At 42.5% G+C, this 20652-nt stretch overlaps 1 protein-coding gene across 3 annotated transcripts in view; it reads right to left on the bottom strand.

Annotated features, from left to right (window-relative positions):
• Positions 1–6432: 6432 nt before the first annotated feature.
• Positions 6433–20652, bottom strand: part of LOC101416015 (zinc finger protein 596-like) — a 63998-nt gene continuing 49778 nt past the window's right edge. Inside the window, exons 7-8 of one of the 3 annotated variants that reach the window (XR_009182714.2) lie at positions 7830–7993; positions 6433–7177 (exon numbers count right to left, since the gene is read on the bottom strand). Coding sequence is in view for 2 of the 3 variants with exons in the window: in XM_058285150.2 (XP_058141133.1) it covers positions 7173–7177; positions 18069–18216 (153 nt within the window). In the remaining variant the exon portion in view is untranslated. Of the gene's footprint in view, positions 7178–7829; positions 7994–18068; positions 18217–20652 lie in introns of all 3 variants that reach the window. The other 2 variants (XM_058285150.2, XM_058285151.2) reach the window with 2 other exon arrangements.

Here is a 20652-nt window from a genome sequence, read left to right on the forward strand (position 1 = left end):
AAGGCAGCTCTGACTAGTGGTCATTGAGGAGTATGTCTTTTGTCCAGTTTACCTGTAATGGAATATGAAAAGGAATGGATGTGTAGAACCTGTCCAGTTAGGATAGAAATATGAATAGGATCTTAAAAAGGAATGATGTTTTGATACATGTGACAACAGGGATGAACCTTGAAGACACTGTATTATGTGAAATAAGCCAGACACAAAAAGACAAATATAGTATGATCTCACAGATATGAAATGATTAGAATAAGCAAACTCATAGACACAACCTAGAATACTGGTTACCGGAGGATGAATGGGGAAAGAGAATTGGAAAATAAGGCATAAATTGTGACAGGACTTGGCCCCATCCCTAGCCCCCATAACAGCCACAACATGCAGAAGCTGCAAGTTTATTATTAACCTGCCACATTGTGGAAGAGTGACCAGCCATTTACTCAGAAGGTGCTATGTCCCATGACATACAACAGCCCCCCATCCTGAGCCTGTATGTGTAGATACAGTTCATTCACTCACAAGAATAGACAAAGAAGCCACATGACCCCACCAACCCTTCCCATACCCCTAGCATTTGCTGCCTCTAGCCCACCACCCCCTAGACATCCCTATAGGTCCTTGAGTCCTACCCAAGTCCCAAAGCACTCCCACTGACTAAGCGTGTTCCCGCCTATCGATGTATGAATTCATGACTGCCCCTGCCAGGAGTGAGCTGATGTTTCTCTTCAGACCCACATCATGCTGGCAGAGGAGCTGAAGTCTCCATTGGGAGAGCTTCCCAATAAATCCTTGCCTGCAATCACTGGTCTCCACGTCACAATTGTCTCACCCTGACATCTAACAGGTGCCAAATCCTGGCATCCAGGAAGAAGAGACCCCCACAACCATACCCTGCAACCTGAGAAGCAGTGAGCAGTGGCAGCTCACTCAGGTTTACTCCCAGATCCTGGTTGGTGAGCTTGTTGCCTGATCTTGGAAAGAGGAAGCAATGGGCAGCAGCAGCTCACCTGAGCTTGCTCCTCAATCCTTATCTTGCAATTCTTGGTCCTTTCACCCTCTCCTGGACTCCCCAGATTGAACCCCAGAGACACCTGGTCATGTGTTGAGGCTGGCAGATTGGTGAGAGAGCTACCCTTGCCACTGCTATAACTCCATCCCACACGGACTCTGATTACCAGCTGGGTGAGTTAAGGGAATTCTCTGAAGGATCCTCTTCTTTCTCCCATTGTTTTAGACAACTCTGCAAATCCTACTTAGGTCAGTGATCCTCTCCATTTTTGAGGACTATGGCAGGTGCCTGACCTGTGATCCCAGAAGTCCCTCAGGGATCAGAGACGTCTGATCCTGGGTGTGGACTTCCTGCTGATAAGGTTCTCTGACTAACTTGGGGATGCCTGACTTACTCAGTTAACCATTGAGACCTGACCTCATCCCAGCTTCTGAAAATGGGAAACAGTCCTTAAGCTGCTCCAAAAACTACTCCACTGGGCTGCCTCCTTCAGAACCTTAAAACTTTATGTCCTTAAGGAGATGTCAGACCCAAGAAACTTATCTATTACTCCACTACAATTTGGCCTCAATACAAATTGGAACACAAGAGTCAATGGCTGGAACATGGTACCTTTAACATACAGATCCTTAAAGATCTGAAAAACTTCATCCAATGCAATGGCAAGTGGCTAGAGATCCCTTATGTTCAGACTTTCCTATTTCGCCAAAATCGTCCTTCCCTTTGTCAGTCATGTTCCTCTTACCAAATCCTATTGCTCAATCAGAAACCTTCTCATAAGACACTCCCACCTAAAGACTCTTCCAATTTTGATCCATCTGAACACACGCCCTCTCCTCCCTATCATCATCAGTGTCCCCTTCCAAGTCTCCGACCTCTCCCAACTCAGGCTCTCAGCCTCTGTCCCCTCCCTCTGCTGTTACCTCCTTTTGTCCCCCTCATATTCATTCCCACAAAATGCCTCCCTCCACCCCACAAACTGAGCCATTCTCAGCCCCCCTACTTTCCTTTGGGAAGTGGCAGGAGCTGAAGGAATCATCCAAATACATGTTCCTTTCTCACTCAGATCTTAGTCATATAGAAGAGTGGTTAGGCTCCTTCTCAGAAAATCCTGCTACATACATTAAAGAATTCCAACATTTCACTCGCCCCTTATGATCTCACATATCAGGATGCCTATGTCATCATAACCTCTTATACCAAACTTGAGGGAAAAAGCCACATTTGTGCTGCGGCCACTGCTTTGCTGATTCCCTGCACACACAGGACCCTCACTGACACACCCCTGGCACTGACACAGTTCCCATAGCCTCCCCTCCATGGGAATATCAGGCAGGCTCTAGAGATTTGGATCATATGGCACACTTTCTAACCTGCACAATAGAAGGCATGGAAAAGGCAGCTTCAAAGCAGTAAATTATGACAAGATCAAAGAAATTTCCCAAAAATCAGATGAAAACCCTGATGCCTTTATGAATAGATTGACTGAATCACTCCTCAAATATACTAAATTAGACCCAGATTTTGATTCCAGATGACGACACTTACATACCCACTTTATCACTCAGACAGACCCAGATATCAGGTGGAAAAAAAACTGCAGAAATTAGAGGAGGGCTCTCAAACCCCTCAGAAAGGCCTAATTAAACCAGCCTTCAGGGTCTTTAACAATAGAGAGGAGGAAGCCAAATTAGAAAAACACAAAGGAGATCAAGCTAAAGCTTGCCTCCTTGCTGCTGGCCTCAGAGTCAATTCTCGAAAACCCCATCCCTCTTCCCTGTGGCCACCACCTGGACCCTGCTTTAAATGTGGAAAGGAAGGACACTGGGCACATGTATGCCCTCATTCAAGATCCCCACCAGGGTCTTGTCCAGTGTGCCGACATAAAGGGCATTGGAAGTCAGATTGCCTCAAAAACCCAGTTTCCAGGAAAATCCCTCCAACACTCTTTTTTCTTCTTCTTTATATTCTTTTAAATGTTACATTAAAAAAATATGAGCTCCCCATATACCCCCCCACCCCTTCCACATCAACAACCTCTTCCATCATCGTGGCACATCGACTGCACCTGGCGAATACATTCTGGAGCACCGCTGCACGACATGGACAGTGGTCCACATTGTAGTTCACACTCTCCCCAGTCCACTCAATGCGCCTCAGCAGGACACACAACGTCCAGCATCCATCCCTGCAGCACCACCCAGGACAACTCCAAATCCTGAAACTGCCCCCACACCATATCTCTTCTTCCATCTCCCTACCATCAGCAGCCACTATGGCCACCCTCTCCACATCACTGCTATAGTTTCTTCCCTTACTAATCACAATATTTTCCCAGCAGAACACCAGTAAGTCCACTCTAATCCACATTCTATTCCTCCAGCCTGTGGACCCTGGGATGGTTATGTACAGTGCCCCTCTACTTCAAAAGGGGGCTTAGATTCCACATGGATGATGGATGCAATTCTCCTGCTTGCAGCTGTAGGCACTCTTGGCTCCCTGGTGTGGTGGTTGACCCTCTTCACCTCCCTGCCAGCTGCCAGGGTAAGTCCAAGAAACCAGAGGGTAGGAGCTGCAAGTCTGCTGAGGCCCAGGGCCTGGCCGTCACATGGACAGTTCAGAGATTCAGGTCTCCTGTGTATACACCAACCCAAACGCCAGCCACAGGTCTGGTAAAAGTAACAGAAGAGGCATGTGTAGCAAGGTCACATCTGAGTCCAACTCCATCACACTCAGGAACACAAACTCCAAAGTAGGGTCAACTGACATGACCCTGAACTCTTTACAAGCCTACAACCTAAATCACCTTCCCTTCTTGAACTACTCAGAATAACAAAAGAAGTCTGACAGTCCCGAGTTTGGAGAGGTCCCGCATCTCTACCGGCAAATCTGAACTGAGGGTTATCATCAAGGTTGGAGGTAAGCCGATTTCCTTTTTAATTGACACAGAGGCCACATATTCAGTCCTTTCAGAACATTCAGGACCTTTACCATCTTCCTCAGTCTCTACTGTGGGAGTTGACAGTATTCCTTCCTCTGTTTTAATTACACACCCCCTTCCTTACACTATAGAAAATCTCACATTCTCACACCAATTCCTTGTTATACCATCATGCCCCTCCCCAATCTTAGGATGAGACATTCTATCCAAACTGCATTCCTCTATGTCATCACTACTCTTCCCCCAAGCTAGCTTCCTTCTTTTGTCCCCAGCCCCAGCCCTAACTCCAACTTCCCCTCCTTCTGACATCCCTTGTATCTTACAACAGGAAGTAAGCCCCCAAGTCTGCAACACTGACTCTCCCTCAATAGCCTCACACCTCTCCCCTGTAAGAATCACCCTAAAAGATAGCTGTTCTTTCAACATTCCCCAATATCCTCTCTCCTTCTCACCATTAACAAACTTTGTGCCTCAAAGCTGTTATGCCCATCAACTCTCCATTCAATACACCTATCCTAGCTGTTAAAAAACCTAATGGCAGTTATCATCTAGTACAAGACCTGAGATCTACCAACCAGACAACCCAGCCTTTAGTCTCCTTAGTTCCCAAATCCTATAGCCTCATCACATATCCCTCCCCAAACCACACATTACACAGTAATAGACCTCAAAGATGCCTTGTTCACAATCCCACTAGATGAAAACTCTCAAAACATCTTTGCTTTCACATGGACCCAGATGACCCCACTAATAATTTTTCTCCTTCCTATGTGTGGCCCTTGTCTCCTACAGCTCCTCACCAGATTCACCCACCGAGTTGTTCAAACCACCACCCAAGAATATGTTCTGTTCTGAAACAACAATCAATAACCACCTCACAATGCAAAACCCTATCGGCCAAGCCTTCCTGTTCTGAAAACAACAATCAATAACCACCTCACAATGCAAAACCCTATCGGCCAAGCCAAGCCACATGAGAAGGAAACCACTATGCCCCTGACAGTAGGAAGCAGCCAGAATGAGTCGACCCCTCCTTTCCTCCACCTTTCACGTGCGAGCCTGGCTGTCCACTCTTAAACCTGCCTTATTTTTTATCATTATATTCAAAACCTGAGAATGACAGGACTAGGTCCCCTTCCTAGCCCCCGACCTGAATAACAGCCACGACTTGGAAAAGCTGTGAGTTTATTATTCACGTGCCCCATTGTGGAAGTGCAACCAGAAGGAGCCACATCCCATAACATAGAACAGCCCCCATCCTCAGCTAATGTGGCCAGATACAGTTCATTTCTTCACAAGACCCCTCCTGCACCCCTAGAAGTCACTGCCCCTAGCCCATCACCCCCTAGCATCCCGATGGGCCCTCAACTCTTACCCAAGTCCCATCCCACTCCCACTGACTAAGCATGTTCCCACCTATAGATGTACTGTATAAATTCATACCTGCCTCTGCCAGGAGTGGGCTGAAATTTGTTCTTCAGACCCCCTCTGTTGGGAGAGCTTCTCAATAAACCCTTACCTGCAGTCGCTGGTCTCCACTTCCCAATTGTCTCACTCCAACATCTAACAGTTCTGTGAGGATTTTCTACCAAAGACTTCTTCCCCAGCAGGTTACTCTGTCTCTGAGAGACAGACAGGGTCATTCCAGAAAGGTGGGACCCCCAGAAAAGCCCAATCGGCATTTAAGGAATTCCACCAACAGCAACTGAATTGAGTGAGTGCACCCCTCAGTCACAGCCATTCTGCTGCAATTTTTCCCACCCTGTAAAATGGGGTCCTTTTGTTTTCAGCACTCTTCAGCAGCTTGTTTTGATTGTGGGTCTCTGTGGGCCTCTGTCTCTGTACCTGGTTACGTGTGGGGTTCTTACTCACTGCTGAGTTCCTCTAAAATCTGTTTTACTGGTGAGAGGGAGCCAGACTGCTGGCTGCCTCTGGAGAACTTCCAAGTTTTGCATGGGAGCGTTGAGAGGGAAGGGAAGAAGACCTGCAGGTCCTGGATGGAAGTTTCCTACCTGGTATCTTTCTTTTTCTTCAATTCAGCATTTGTGGAGTCCTCCTGCAATCTCAATCATTCTCCGGAGTATCTGGGGAGGTTTTTTCAGGGTAGGACTTCCATCGCTGTGTTGATGATGTCACCCCTCCACCATTGAATTTTTTTAAAGCACTACCAGAAATTGAACCCAGGACCTTATACCTAGGAAGTAGGCGCTCAACCACTGAGCTACAAACACCCCCCCAATGAAAGGTGATTTTTTCATTTGTTTTGTTTTTAGCAGGTACCAGGCACTGAACCCAGGACCTCCTTCCTGGGACGCAGGAGCTCAACCACTTGAGCTCCACCAACTCCCTCAATGATTTTTTTCCTTTTTATCTCAAATTAGAAAAATAAAATAATTGACAAAAGGCAGCTTAACAACGTGTGGAAGCAAAAATCTAAAAAATTCTGTCGAGGCACATTTATTAATCCTGAAAATAGCCCTAATTGTTTCTCTGGTGTTAAGAAGGATTCATAACTGCCTCCTCCTTCTCCCGCCGGGCCAGCGGGCGAGAAGGCGGGGCATGTCGACTCGGCTTCTTGGGCTGAGTCCTCCGGCAGCCCCGGCGGCCCGGCGACCCCACTCTGCCCGCCCCGGCCTTGGTCGGCCACCCCCTTAGCTGTCCTGGGCACCTGCCCCCGCCACGGAGAAGGCTCAGGAGCTGAGTGAGCAGCACCAGCACTGGGAGCTCCGTGTGTGTGTGTGGGGGGGGGGGGGGGGGGGGCGGGGCGCTCTCAGATCCAGTGCCCTGCCTCGGCTGCCCTGTCCCCTGGCCCTTCCTCCCTGCTTGGATGTTTGTGTTTCCATGGAAGCTCCACCGCCTGCCTGCCTGTTGGCTTCCTGAAAGAGGATGGTGGACTTTTGTGGTGGGTTGGAGTGTTACTGAATAAAATAATTGGACTGAGGTCATTATTATTATTATTAGTAGTAGCAGTAGTAGTAGTAATATTTACGTTTAAATATTAGCCAGAATGAAAAGGAATTCCATTACTTGAGTCTCTTGGACAGCGGGCTTATGTTCCTGGACATTTTAATAATTAGATACTTTCTGACCAACTAGACCAAAGGAGAATATGTGGACACTGGTTTGTGTGCTTCATAATTGTTGAAGGTTCGTTTGTAAGTCCAGAGATAGAAAAGATCTAATTTTAGTTTGTTCTGCCACAGTATTTGAAGTAAACTATTTTTAGCCTGTAAAAAAAAAAAAAGAGATACATAAATGATTAGAGATTGGTTAAATGTCATGAACAATGTCTATTTCTTAATGAAGAAATGGAAGAAAAAATATTTAATCATATTCATATATCATAAAACTAAACCAATTTTTTAATACTTAGCATTGATATTTGTCTAATGAACAAACTAAAATACAATAGATGAAGAATGTGGAACAACTAATCAGAGATGTCAAACTATCATGAATCAACTTAATGAAGTAAAGGAAGAGATTAAGGATATTAAGAAAACACTGGGGTGCTGAAAGGCGGGGCAAGATGGCATCTGAGTGAGTGCACCTCATAATCTCTCCTGCAAAGAAGTGGCTGAGTAGGGTTGGAGTCCTGCTGGACCAGGCTGTTTCAGGGGCTTGCAGGACAGGAGGAGTATGGATGTCGATTTAGTGAGACAGTGACAGAAGAGATTCTTGTGAGAGGTGGAATTTTGGGTTTCTGATGTGGAGCTCAGAAGTTGTGGGCCCCTCCCGCTAGGGCCGGTGGCTGGCTGCTGCAATACCTGAAGGCTTTCTTGTGCTGTGGTGTTCCCAGGCCCCGTGTTAATCAGATGCGTGGTTCCCAGGTCTGTGTCCCCTAAACCCTGGTGGCCCATGCTCCAGAGACTCACACACCTTGAGTCTGCAGTATCACAGACTTCCCATCCCTGAATCCACATTGCTCTGAGGTCCATCTGAGGTCCTTGATTACCCTAGCCCTCGGCATTCTGTGTTGTTGTTTTCTCTCTCTCTCTCTCTCCTTGAACTTGGAGGAGTGTACCAGCTGACTTGGGGAGAGTCTGGGAAGAAAGGAGAGGCAAATCTGCTGAGAAAGACCAATTTACCTAAACATCCTGGGATAGGAAACTTGGTCTGGGAGAAGGTGAAGTCAGAAAATCAATGAGACCTCTCCTAGAACACCTAAGGGGGAGGGACTGTAGGAGGTGCTATCCAAGCTTCCAGTAGCATATTCGGGGTTTCTGGTGAGGTGTAGGTGCCCTCACGCTGGAAATTTGAGTTGTTTCAACAAGGTCCTACTTGAATCACCTACCGGACCTCTCAGGCAGCTTTCCTACTGCCCTGGGAGAGAGAGAAGTGAGGAAGGGAGAAAGGGGGAAGGTCACACTCCTAAGCATATTAGTTAACTGCAAAGAGGATTCCTAGCTTGAAGCGTTGGTTCTTTTTTTTTTTTGTCGTAGTTGCTAATATTGCATTGTCTCCTGCTCTTTTCTCCCATTCTATCCCCCAAGGTCCTTTTTCATTTATTTAGTTTTTTTTTCCTTTTTTCTTTTTCTTGCTTGTTTCCCCCAATTTTCTTTGCCCTCCTTTTTCTCTTCTCTTTTTTTCATCTTTTCTCTCTTTTTCTTCTTTTTTTATTTTATTTTCTTTATATAATAGGAGCTGCAGGGAGCGCTTCACACTTGCTGTGTTTCCTCATCCTCCATTTCCTCTTTTCTGTGTGTATTGATTTTGGCCACCAACACTATCCCCTTTCCCCCACAACTTTCTATCCTCCATCATCTACTGTTTCTCTTACATTCCACCTCCCTTTCTTTGGCCCCAAATTGTCTGACTTTTTATTTCTAATATCTTTGTTCTATTTTCTGTCTTTTATCCACTCTTGATATTATTGTCTTTCTTTTCTCTTTCCCTCTCTCATGAAAACACTTGTCTTCTAATTTATACTATACCCATAATCAGTTGACTGTCTCATTATAGATACTCTACTTACTGCTATAACTCTACACAACTTACATGAGTCTAATATCCATTCTCCTAGATCTCACATTGTTGCTGTTAACTTTTATTACCAATACTACTTTATAAATTTTCTTTTCTTACTCATTTTGTTTTCCCTGTCCCTAATATTTCCTTCAAAGTGAACTTAGCCAGCAATAAGAAAATAGAGTAAGACAGCTAAGATGGAGGTGAAGAAGGACAACCACCACACCTAGAGTGATTGATTACAACTGAAAATGGGAGGATTGCATCCAGCATCCAGGTGGAATCTGAGCCTCCTCTTGACATAAAGGTGCAATGGACACAACCAATCCAGTGTCCACATAGAAGAGGTGGCATTGGATTGGGAAAAGTGGACATAATGGACAAAGGGTATGGGGAAAGGCAGGAAGAGATGAGAGGTGGAGGCGTCTTTGGGACATGGAGCTGCCCTGGATGGTGCTTCAGAGGTAATCACCGGACATTGTAAATCCTCACAGGGCCTACATGATGGAATAGAGGAGAGTATGGGCCATGATGTGAACCAATGTATATGAGGTGCAGAGGTGCCCAAAGATGTACTTACCAAATCCAATGGATGTGTCATGATGATGGGAACGAGTGTTGTTGGGGGGGGGGAGAGGGGGGGTGGGGGGGTGGGGTTGAATGGGACCTCACATATATATTTTTAATGTAATATTATTACAAAGTCAATAAAAAAAAAAATTAAAAAAAAAAAAAAAAAAAAAGAAAATAGAGTAAGAAAAACAAACTGGCAAAGAGAAGAAATAACACTTATGCACGAACAACAACTAATTAATCACCAAGACTAGACGAAGAAGCTAAGGAACTGATTAAACCGATCAAGATAAAATGATAACCAGCAGCAACAAAAAACTACAAACCAAACCAATAATCAGGAAAACATGGCTGAATCCAATGAACAAGCTAAAAACCAGGAAGGGGTGCAAAACTTCACACAAGTAATTAAAGATCTCAGAACATATATTAGAGACCAACTTAATGAAGTAAAGGAAGAGATTAACAATATGAAGAAAACACTTGGAGAGGAAATTGCAGACATATGAAAAAGATAACAGATAGATGGTGATGAACACCACAGTTCAAGAAATCAGAAATACACTCTCAGCAAATAGCAGCAGATTAGAAGAGGCAGAGGAGAGAATTAGGGACGTGGAAGAAAGTACATCTGAAATCAAACAGATAGTAGAACTGATCGATAAAAAGACAGAAAAATCCAGCTAGGACTTGGGACCTGAATGACAATGCAAAATGCACAAACATACATATTATAGGTATCCGAGAAGGAGCAGAGAAGGGAAAGGGGACAGAAGGCGTGTTGGGAGAAATAATGGCTGAAAACTTCCCAAATCTACTGATAGAGATGGATGTACATGTCCAGCAAGCACAACACACCCCAAACACCATAAATCCCAACAGGCCCACCCTAAGACATATACTTGTCAAATTATCCAATGCTCAAGACAAAGAGAAAATTCTAAAAGCAGCAAGAGAGAAGAGAACCATCACATACAAGGGAGGCTCCATAAGATTAAGTGCTGATTTCTCATCTGAAACCATGGAGGCAAGAAGGCAGTGGTATGATATAGTCAAGGTACTAAAAGAAAAAAATTTCCAACCAAGAATGCTCTACCCAGCTAAACTAGCATTCAAAAATGATTGAGAGTTCAAAATATTCACGTTTAAATAGACATTGAAAGAGTGTGCCAACATGAACCCTGCCCTTCGGACTTGGCCCAGTGGTTAGGGGGTCCGTCTACCACATGGGAGGTCCGCGGTTCAAACCAGGGCCTCCTTGACCAGTGTGGAGCTGGCCCATGTGCAGTGCTGATGCGCGCAAGGAGCGCCGTGCCCTGCAGGGGTTTCCCCTGCATAAGGGAGCCTGACGTGCAAGGAGTGCACCCTGTAAGGAGAGCCACCCAGCGTGAAAGAAAGCACAGCCTGCCCAGGAATGGCGCCACCCACACTTCCCATGCCGCTAACGACAACAAAAGCGGACAAAGAAATAAGATGCAACAAATAGACACAGAGAACAGACAACCGGGGGAGGGGGGGAATTAAATAAATAATAAATAAATCTTTAAAAAAAAAAAAGAAATACTAAAGGGAGTTCTGCAGGAAGAAAGGAAAAAAACAGGAGACACAGAGTTGGAGGAGAGTGTAAGAGCAACAAAAAAGACAAAAAGAGAAGGAAAAAACCAAAGAAAATATGACAAACACAAGTCCAATCAAAATATGGCTAACATAAATAATTCCTTGAAAGTAATAACACTGAATGTCAATGGATTAAACTCACCTGTCAAAATATTGAGACTTGAAGACTGGATAAGGAAACATGACCCATCTATATGCTATCTACAAGAAACACATCTTAGATCCAGGGATTCAAGGAGGTTGAAAATGAATGACTAGAAAACAATCTTACAAGCAAACAATAACCAAAAAAGGCAGGAGTAGCTATATTAATATCAGACAAAATAGACTTTAAATATGAAACAACTGTGAGAGACAAAGATGGATACTACATATTAGTGAAAGGGATAATTGTTCAAGAAGAAAGAACATTCATAAATATTTATGCTCCTAACAAGGGCACCTCCAAATATGTGAGGCAAGCACTGGAAAAACTAAGTGAAAGAATAGATGCCTCTACAATTAGTGGGAGACTTTAATATACCACTATCAACTTTGGACAGAACATCTCAAAAGAGAATCAATAAAGAAACAAAAACTTTGAACAGTATATTAGAGGAGCAGGACCTAATAGACATATACAGATCATTATACCCGAATACAGCAGGACATATATTTTTCTCAAATGCACATTGATCATTCTCCAAGACAGACAATATGCTAGGCCACAAAGAAAGGCTCAATGAATTCAGAAAGATTGAAATCATACAAAATATTATCTCTGACCACATAGAATGAAGTTGGAAATCTGCAAGGGCCAGAAGCCCAGATTTCACACAAAGATATGGAAATTAAACAACACACTCTTAGAAAAACATTGGGTAGATGAGGAAATCTCAAAAGAAATTAATAACTACCTTGAAACTAATGAAAATAACACAACATACCAAAACTTATAGGATGCAGCAAAAGCAGTACTGAGAGGGAAAATTTTAGCCATAAATTCATACATCAAAAAAAGAAGAAAGAGCAAAAATTGAAGAACTAAGTGCATATTTGGAGGAATTAGTAAAAAAAAAACCCAACAAAGTAACCCCACAGGAAGAAGAAAGAAAGAACAAAGATAAGAGCAGAACTAAATGAAATAGAAAATACGAAGCACTTGAAAAGATAAACGAAACTAAGAGTTGGTTCTTTGAGAAGATCAATAAAATTGACAAACCCTTAGCTAGACTGACAAAGAAAAAAAGAGAGAAGATGCAAATACACAAAATAAGAAATGAGAAAGGAGATATCACCACTGACTCCACAGAAATAAAGACTATTATAAGAGGATACTTTAAAAAACTATATTCCAACAAAAAGGACAATTCAGAGGATATGGACAAATTTCTAGAAACACATGAGCAGCCTGTATTGAAAAAAGAAGAAATTGATTATCTCAACAAACCAATCACAAGTAAAGAGATAGAATGAGTCATTAAAAACCTCACAACTAAGAAGAACCCAGGGACAGACGTCTTCACAGGTGAATTCTACAAAACATTCCGGAACGACTTAACGCCAATCTTGCTGAAACTCTTCCAAAAAATTGAAACAGAAGGAACATTACCTAACTCATTCTATGATGCCAACATTACCCTAGTACCAAAGCCAAACAAAGACACCACAAGGAAGGAAAATTACAGACCAATTTCTCTAATAAACCAAAATGCAAAAATCCTTAACAAAATACTTGCTAACCTTATTCAACAACACATTAAATGAATTATACACCATGACCAAGTGGGATTCGTTCCAGGTATGCAAGGATGGGTCAACATAAAAAAAATCAATGTAGTATACCATATAAACAGACTGAAGGGAAAAAAATCACATGATTATATTTATAGATGCAGAAAAAGCATGTGACAAAATACAGCACTCTTTCTTGATAAAAAACACTGCAAAAGATTGGAATACAAGGAAATTTTCTGAACATGATAAAGAGTATATAAGAAAAACCCACAGCCAACATCATTTACAATGGTGAAATCCTAAAATCCTTCCCTCTAAGATCAGGAACAAGACAAGGATGCCCACTATCACATCTTCTATTTAACATTGTCTTAGAAGTACTTGCTTGAGCACTGAGGCAAGAACCAGATATAAAAGGCATTCAAAATGGAAAGGAAGAAGCCAAAATTTCATTATTTGCAGATGACATGATCCTAAACATAGAAAACCCTGAGAGGTCTACAACAAAGCTTCTAGAACTCATAAATGAGTTTAGTAAAGTCACACATTATAAGATCAATGTGCAAAAATTAGTAGCATTTCTGTACACCAATAATGAGCAAGCTCAGGAGGAAATCAAGAAACAAATACCATTTACAGTAGTCAATAAAAAAATCAAATTCCTAGGAATAAATTTAACTAAAGAGATTAAAAAACTTATACACAGAGAACTACACAAGACTGTTCAAGGAAATCAAAGAAGACCTAAATAAATGGAAGAATATTCCCTGTTCATGGATAGAAAGACTAAATATAATTAAGATGTCTATCCTACCAAAACTGATCTACACATTCATTGCAATTCCAGTAAAAATCAACATAGCATTCTTTAAGGAACTAGAAAAACTAGCTATGAAATTTATTTGGAAAGGAAGGAGGCCCCAAATAGCCAAAGACATATTGAAAAGAGAAATGAAATTGGAGGAATCACACTACCTGACTTGAAAACATACTACAAAGCTACAGTAGTGAAAAGAGCATGGTATTGGCACAAGAAGAGACACACTGACCAATGGAACCGAATTGAGAGTTCTGATATAGATCCTCATATATATAGTGATATAATATTCAATAAAGCCACCAAACCCTCTCACTGGGTAGAGAATGGCCTATTCAACAAATGGTGCCTGGAGAACTGGATATCCATATGTAAAAGAATGAAAGAGGATTACCATTTGACACTTTATACAAAAATCAACTCAAGATGGATCAAAGACCTAAATATAAGAGCCAAGACCATAAAGACGTTGGAAAGCAGTGTAGGGAAGCATCTACAAGACCTTGTAATAGGAAATGGCTTCATGAACTTCACACCAAAAGCACAAGCAGCAAAAGAACAAATAGATAAATGGGACTTCCTCAAAATTAAAGCTTTCTGCACCTCAAAGGGGTTTGTCAAGAAAGTGAAAAGAGAACCTACACAATGGGAGAAAATATTTGGTAACCATATATCTGATAAGAGATTTATAACCTGCATATATAAAGAACTCCTATATCTTGAAAATAAAAAGACAAACCATTCAAAAAATGGGAAAAAGATTTAAACAGACACTTCTCCAAAGAAGAAATACAGATGGCTAAAAAGCACATGAAAAAATGCTCCAAATCTCTAGCTATCAGGAAACGCAAATCAAAACTACAAGGAGATACCACCTTACTCCCATAAGATTGGCAGCTATGAAAAAAAAAAAAAAAACCAGAAGACTATAAAAACTGGAGAGAATGTGGAGGAATGGGAACACTCATCCACTGCTGGTGGGAATGTAGAAGGATCCAGCCATTCTGGAGGACAGTTTGGCGGTTTCTCAAAAAACAAGCCATATATTTGCCATATGACCCAGCAATTCCATTGCTGGGTATACACCAAGAAGAACTGAAAACAAGGACACAAACCAATATATGCACACCAATGTTCATAGCAGCATTGTTTACTATTGCCAAAAGTTGGAATCAACCCAAATGCCCATCAAGAGATGAATGGATAAATAAAATGTGGTATATACATACAATGGAATACTACTCAGCTTTAGGAACAAATACATTACAAACACACGTGATAACATGAATGAATCTTGAGAACCTTATGTTAAGTCAAGCAACCCAGGCACTGAAGGACAAATATTACATGATCTCAATGATATGAAATAACTAAACCAAGCTGTCTCAGAGAACTAGAGACTGGATGATAGGCTTAAAGGAAATTTTGGGGTAGAGGAAGGATGCAAACTGACACCTACATGGGTGAAATCTATGAAAAGCTGGAGGTAAGTATTTGTACAAGGAAGGGATAAAATGGGGGAATAGGGTTACCTTTTGGTGGGGCTCTGCGGGCTTGAGGCAGGCTAGGGATTGGAGGATGGGTAACATTGCCCAAGAATTTGGGGGGAGAGTGGGGGAACATACAAACACAGGAGATTGTTAGGTATTTGGTTGAGAGTATAATGCTGAGAAAACTTTTTCAAAAATATAATAACGAAGGTGACCTGTTTAAGATGCTTAAAGGGGATATAATCCAATGCAGGACAGGCTCCTAGGGAGTATGTGAGTGCTCATATTGCCATAGTGGGTTATATCATTGGATAGAGACCCATATGAGAGTGAAGGTATACCCACATCCTGGGCAGGACTGATACTCTCAAAGAGAGGGAATTGTATCTCTCAAGAGAAATGGTGGCTCCCAGTGCATTAGGGCAGTTGAGCATGTCAAGCCCATAACACCGTTGCAAGTATTTCAGAACACGGCCCTTCAAGCAATGATGATTGACTGTCACTGTGTGCCCTAAGGGGAGGGGGAAAGAGGTATTGAATAGATGGAATCAATGTAACTGTGTGGGTAATAGAAGTCTTCCATAAGATTATGCAAGGATGGATATAAGATATGTAAAATTACAGCAAAAATATATATGGGCTGATAGGCTAAAATGTAAATCATAATGTAAAACATAAGATAACTAAAAATTTAGAAAATTGTATAGTTTAAAATATAAACCACAATGTAAACCCAAATGTTACCTTGTTTGAAAGTTATTGTCTCAATATCTGTACATCAGTTTCAGTAAATATAGTATGAATATGTAAAAAGATTATTGCTGTGGAAGGGAAAAGGGTTTTATGTTGGATATGTGGGAGTACTGTATATTATCTATATGAATTCCTGTGATCTAAGACTTTTGTGAAGATAAGCTTAATAACTAGGGGGAAAAAAAAGAAAAAGGACATAGACACTGAGGAAAAGACGGAAGTAGTTGCCTTGCCAATTTGTATACAGGGCAACACTTATTGCAGTGATGGAAGGCAAAACATCAAAAACAAAGCTTTTGCATTTTTTAATTTGTTGATACCCCACTTTCTTCTTACCTTAATTTTTCTAAATTAATATGTATTCTATATCTAACCTTTAAACTCATCACTCTATTCCATTTTACTAATAATGGAACCTGGCAATATATTGGGCTTCACTTTTGAAGAAAGTTTGGATCACAGAGAGGTTCAATAATGGCAGGGGTGGAATACTGGTCTGGGGGACACATGGTTGGCAGGGAGTTCTCCAGAGCATATATCTAGGGTACATAAAATTTTTTGGATATTTTCATATGGTTACAATTAAAAACAACAACTGAGGAAGTGCTGAGTTCCTAGCCAGGGGAGCTCTATCACAGTCCCTTAAGGAACAGCAACAATCCCCCAAGTGCAACAGCAAAGACCAGAAAAGAAGGAATGTCCAACCATGAGCTCTTGATACTAATGACTATGCTTGTGAGCCTGTGCACCTGAAATAAGAACAAAGTCTAGAGCTGCAGGGTGCCTAAGAGTTACCTCCTGAGAGCCTCTTTGTTGCTCAAATGTGGCCAGTCTCGAAGCCAAACTCAGCATATAAATGTGTTGCCTTCCCCCCAGTGTGGGACATGACTCCCAGGGATGAGCCTCCCTGGCACCGAGGGATTACTACCAAGTACCAGCTGATGATGTAACTAGAAAATGACCTTGAATAAAAGGGTCAACTCAGACCAGGAGAATATCTCAGTCTACATATAATACCAGGAGTTAAATTGCTTTTTGACCTGAATAAAAGGGGGAAATGGAAAGGGTAAATGAGTTTCTATGGCTATGAGTCTCCAAAAAAGAGCCAGGAGGTCATCAGAGGGGTTGCCCTTATGCACACCTCAGCAGAGTCCCAGAGACAGATAAAGTAGACACAACCCTGGGTATTGGTTCTTCTGAGGGCTACAGAGACCCACAGGTTCTATGGTCATGGCAGATAGAGTTCGGTGTCCTGTCAGTTAGCCCTTCTTTGGAGTTTGTGTTTCTGTGTGATGGAGCTGGACTTAGATGTGATCTTTGTCCACAAGTCTTTCCTTTTACTTTTACTGGAACTGTAGTTGGTGCTTGGGTTTAATGTATACCCAGGGGACATGAATCTCTGGACTGACCATGTGATAGCCAGACTCTATGCCTCAACTGACTTGCAACTCCTACACTCTGGTTTATTGAACTTACCCCACTCAGCTAACATGGAGGTGAATAAGGTCAACCACCACTCCAGGGAGCCAAAACTGCCTGCAACTGAAAGCAGGAGAATTGCATCCAGCACCCATCTGGGATCTAAGCCCCCTCTTGATATGGATGTGGAGTGAACACAACCATTGTAAGGTCCACAGGATGGAGGAATAGAGTATGGATTAGAGTGGAGTTACTGATATTCTATTCATGAACTATTGTGATTAGTAATCGAAGAAAATGTGGCATTGATGTGGAGGAAGTGGCCATGGTGGCTGCTTGGGGTAGGAGTGGGGAGGAAGAGATGAGATGTGGGTACATTTTTGGGACCTGGAGTTGTCGTGGGTGGTGCTGCAGGGACAGTTACTGGACATTGTATGTCCTCCCATGGCCCACTGGGTGGACTGTGGGAGATTGTGGGCTATGATGTGGACCATTGACCATGAGGTACAGCTGTGCTCAGAGATGTATTCACCAAATGCAATGAATGTCTCATGATGATGGAGGAGATTGTTGTTATGGGGGGAGGAGTGAGGTGAGGGGGGTGGGGGTGTATGGGGACCTCATATATTTTCAATGTAATGTTAATAAAATAAAGACCAAAACAATGATAGAGACTGGCAAATAAATAAATAAATAAAATAATAATGGAGCACCTGGAGTTCTTTGGGAAGAAAAAAATAAATAAATAAAATAATAATGGAGCACCTGGAGTTCTTTGGGAAGGTATAGTTTCCTCAAAGCCTGTCCTACCCATTGATGGCAGACAGTGGTTGAGTTTAAGATACACATGTGGCTTTTCAATGAAGATCCACTGTAGGCCTTGACATTGGAAAGAAAATTGATTCTGGTCCTCCTGTCAAAGTGGGAAGGCAAAATAAGTATTCACCAGATCAAAATAGCCTATCAAACATCAGGGGAAGCTATGATAATTTAGAAGAGTGTCACAATGTCTGGGACTGCAGTTGCCAAAGGCAATACTTCTGCATTCATACGCGAATAGTCAACAACAGTTACCATGCTCCTCTTGCTTTTTCCAATGGCAACAATAGGCTATTATAGATGGAGATGGTGGAAAAGGACAGCTGCAGAAGGAAGGTCTTTTATGAATTCCTTTCTCCATCAGGAAGGAGTATTGCCACTGTTGAACAATGCGAAGAGGGAACACTGAAAGATACTGAGTCCAGCTCCCCCTCATTCATGATAACTGTAATTTGTTGGGATTGGGGAGCTTATACTTGTTGTCATGCTTGGGATGTGCAGTGGTGCAGGATATCAATTACTACAATGTATTCTGTGGCAGGAAGCATGACCACAGAGGTGGCCATAGGCCAAATGGACCAATGAACAGGGTAGCAGTAATCTCACATCCCCAAACCCTTGTGGAATGCCCAAGATCTCCCCTCTTCATCTCCTGGAATGATAGTGACTTGGGCATCTGTATCCAACAATGCTATAAAGTTTGTTCACTGCCCCTAAATTGTATATACATGGAAGCATATGGTGTAGGGTCCTGGAGGATTATTGGGGTCCTTGGCCACAGTCCTTGGCTAATTTCAATTCAGTCATGTCTTGTTTAAGAGAATCCTCCCAGGGGCCAGACTCTTCACTCACATTTGAAGGTGGAGGCAGGAGCTTTCCAACTTGCTCTTCCTCTACTGCCCATATTTGGCAATTGAGGGGAGGAGATCTGGAAAATCGGATTGTCCTTATTGAGCCTGTGGCCCTTATTCTAGCTTATATTTTTCCCAAAGTTCTCCACTGGAGATCTCATTCATGTATTCCAGGTAGTTGAAGCCCCAATCTCATTGACCTCAGTATGTAACTGTCCAGCTAACTCCCTGGAATTCCTGGGTAGGTTCTCAAAGTCCCATTTATTGCCACACTTCCTTAATTGAATGGAAACAACATGCCTAGTTTCTCCACGTGTAGGCCATTACCTCTACCCATTTTGGTAGGGTAGGGGTGAACCTTCAGTTTAGCCCACAAGAACATCAGTCCTGTTTTGTCCAAAATGCCCTTGTACAAAAGGAATGCAAGAGCAATGAAAATAATGGCCAAAAGAGAAAAAGAAAAGAAAAACCCACTCCATTCTGTAATTCCCCATCCACTCTGCTTGCCAGACTAAAACCTTTGGAGCAATTTGTTCTGTGGTGCATAATGGGAGCACAGGCTCAGGCACAACAACAACTTTTAGTAAATGAACTCTTTACTCCTTTCACAAAACCAAGTGTCTAAAAGAACAGGGCAAAAGATTCCAACATGGCCAGTCTCCCAGGAAGGCTTGTGCCAGTGTTGGAAGTTGACAGCTCTGTATGTTTCTCCTTGGAGAGGAGAGACTTGGGCTGTTTGAATGTTCAATATTTATATACCACAGCATGTGAGGATCTGGAAATGAAAATTCTCTCCCTGTTAAGCAGCTGCAGCTATGTATTTCCAGTTTCTGCATTTAAGGGACATTCAGGCCTTTCCATTAGACCTAACATATGCACCAGGCTGTGGAATGGAAACATACTGAAGCATACATACACAATAGAAGTGAGAGTAGATAAGGGCTGTGAGATAGACTCTAGGTGGGTCTCTGACTTCCCCAGTGTATTAGATTCCCCAATGTGCCCCCTGTAAGCCCTGGTTATTGTATATTGGCCTATTTTGTCATGTCCTGAAATAGTGTAGTTTTTCATTGTAATGTAAAATTCATGTGAGCTCAAAAGAAACAATCTTCAGAATCAAATCCCACCATTTTGTAACAGTAGTCATGTGGAAATTCTTCCAGGGGTAACCAGGTGACATTTAGGTTTTCAATACATACGAAGATTTCTTCCCCAAGGTTAAGACACTCTGTATGGGAAGTCCTTGGGCTTCAAAAATTTCTCCCATGGCCAGTGGACTCTATCTTTGTTATCTATAGAGTGGTTTCCTTGAGACACTTCACAAAATAACCAGTACACCAGTGTGGTCCACCATATTGACTGGAATGATGTGGAGTGGTGGTTAAATGCTGATAGAGCTTAAAGATTTGCTTAGGGTAATGGCTCCAGCAAAAGCCTTTTTTATTTGGACAAAGAACAAATTGCTCAGGAAACAGGCAGGGAGAGAGGGAGTCAGACATATCCAAGGGCTCCAACCTACACAGGAAAGAAGGATTCCAGCATGATCCCCCCAACCTTGGCTAATTCTTGGCCCAGAGGCCACATCCCTGGGACTCCTTTCCTTGGGTTGGAGGGCTCAAGCTGGCTGCAGGTCGACCTTGTGCTGTGATTTGTTCTCCAGGATGAGAGAAGAGAGGGCT

The sequence above is a fragment of the Dasypus novemcinctus genome, chromosome 22 (genome assembly GCF_030445035.2).
Source record: "Dasypus novemcinctus isolate mDasNov1 chromosome 22, mDasNov1.1.hap2, whole genome shotgun sequence".
Taxonomy (NCBI): Eukaryota; Metazoa; Chordata; class Mammalia; order Cingulata; family Dasypodidae; genus Dasypus; species Dasypus novemcinctus.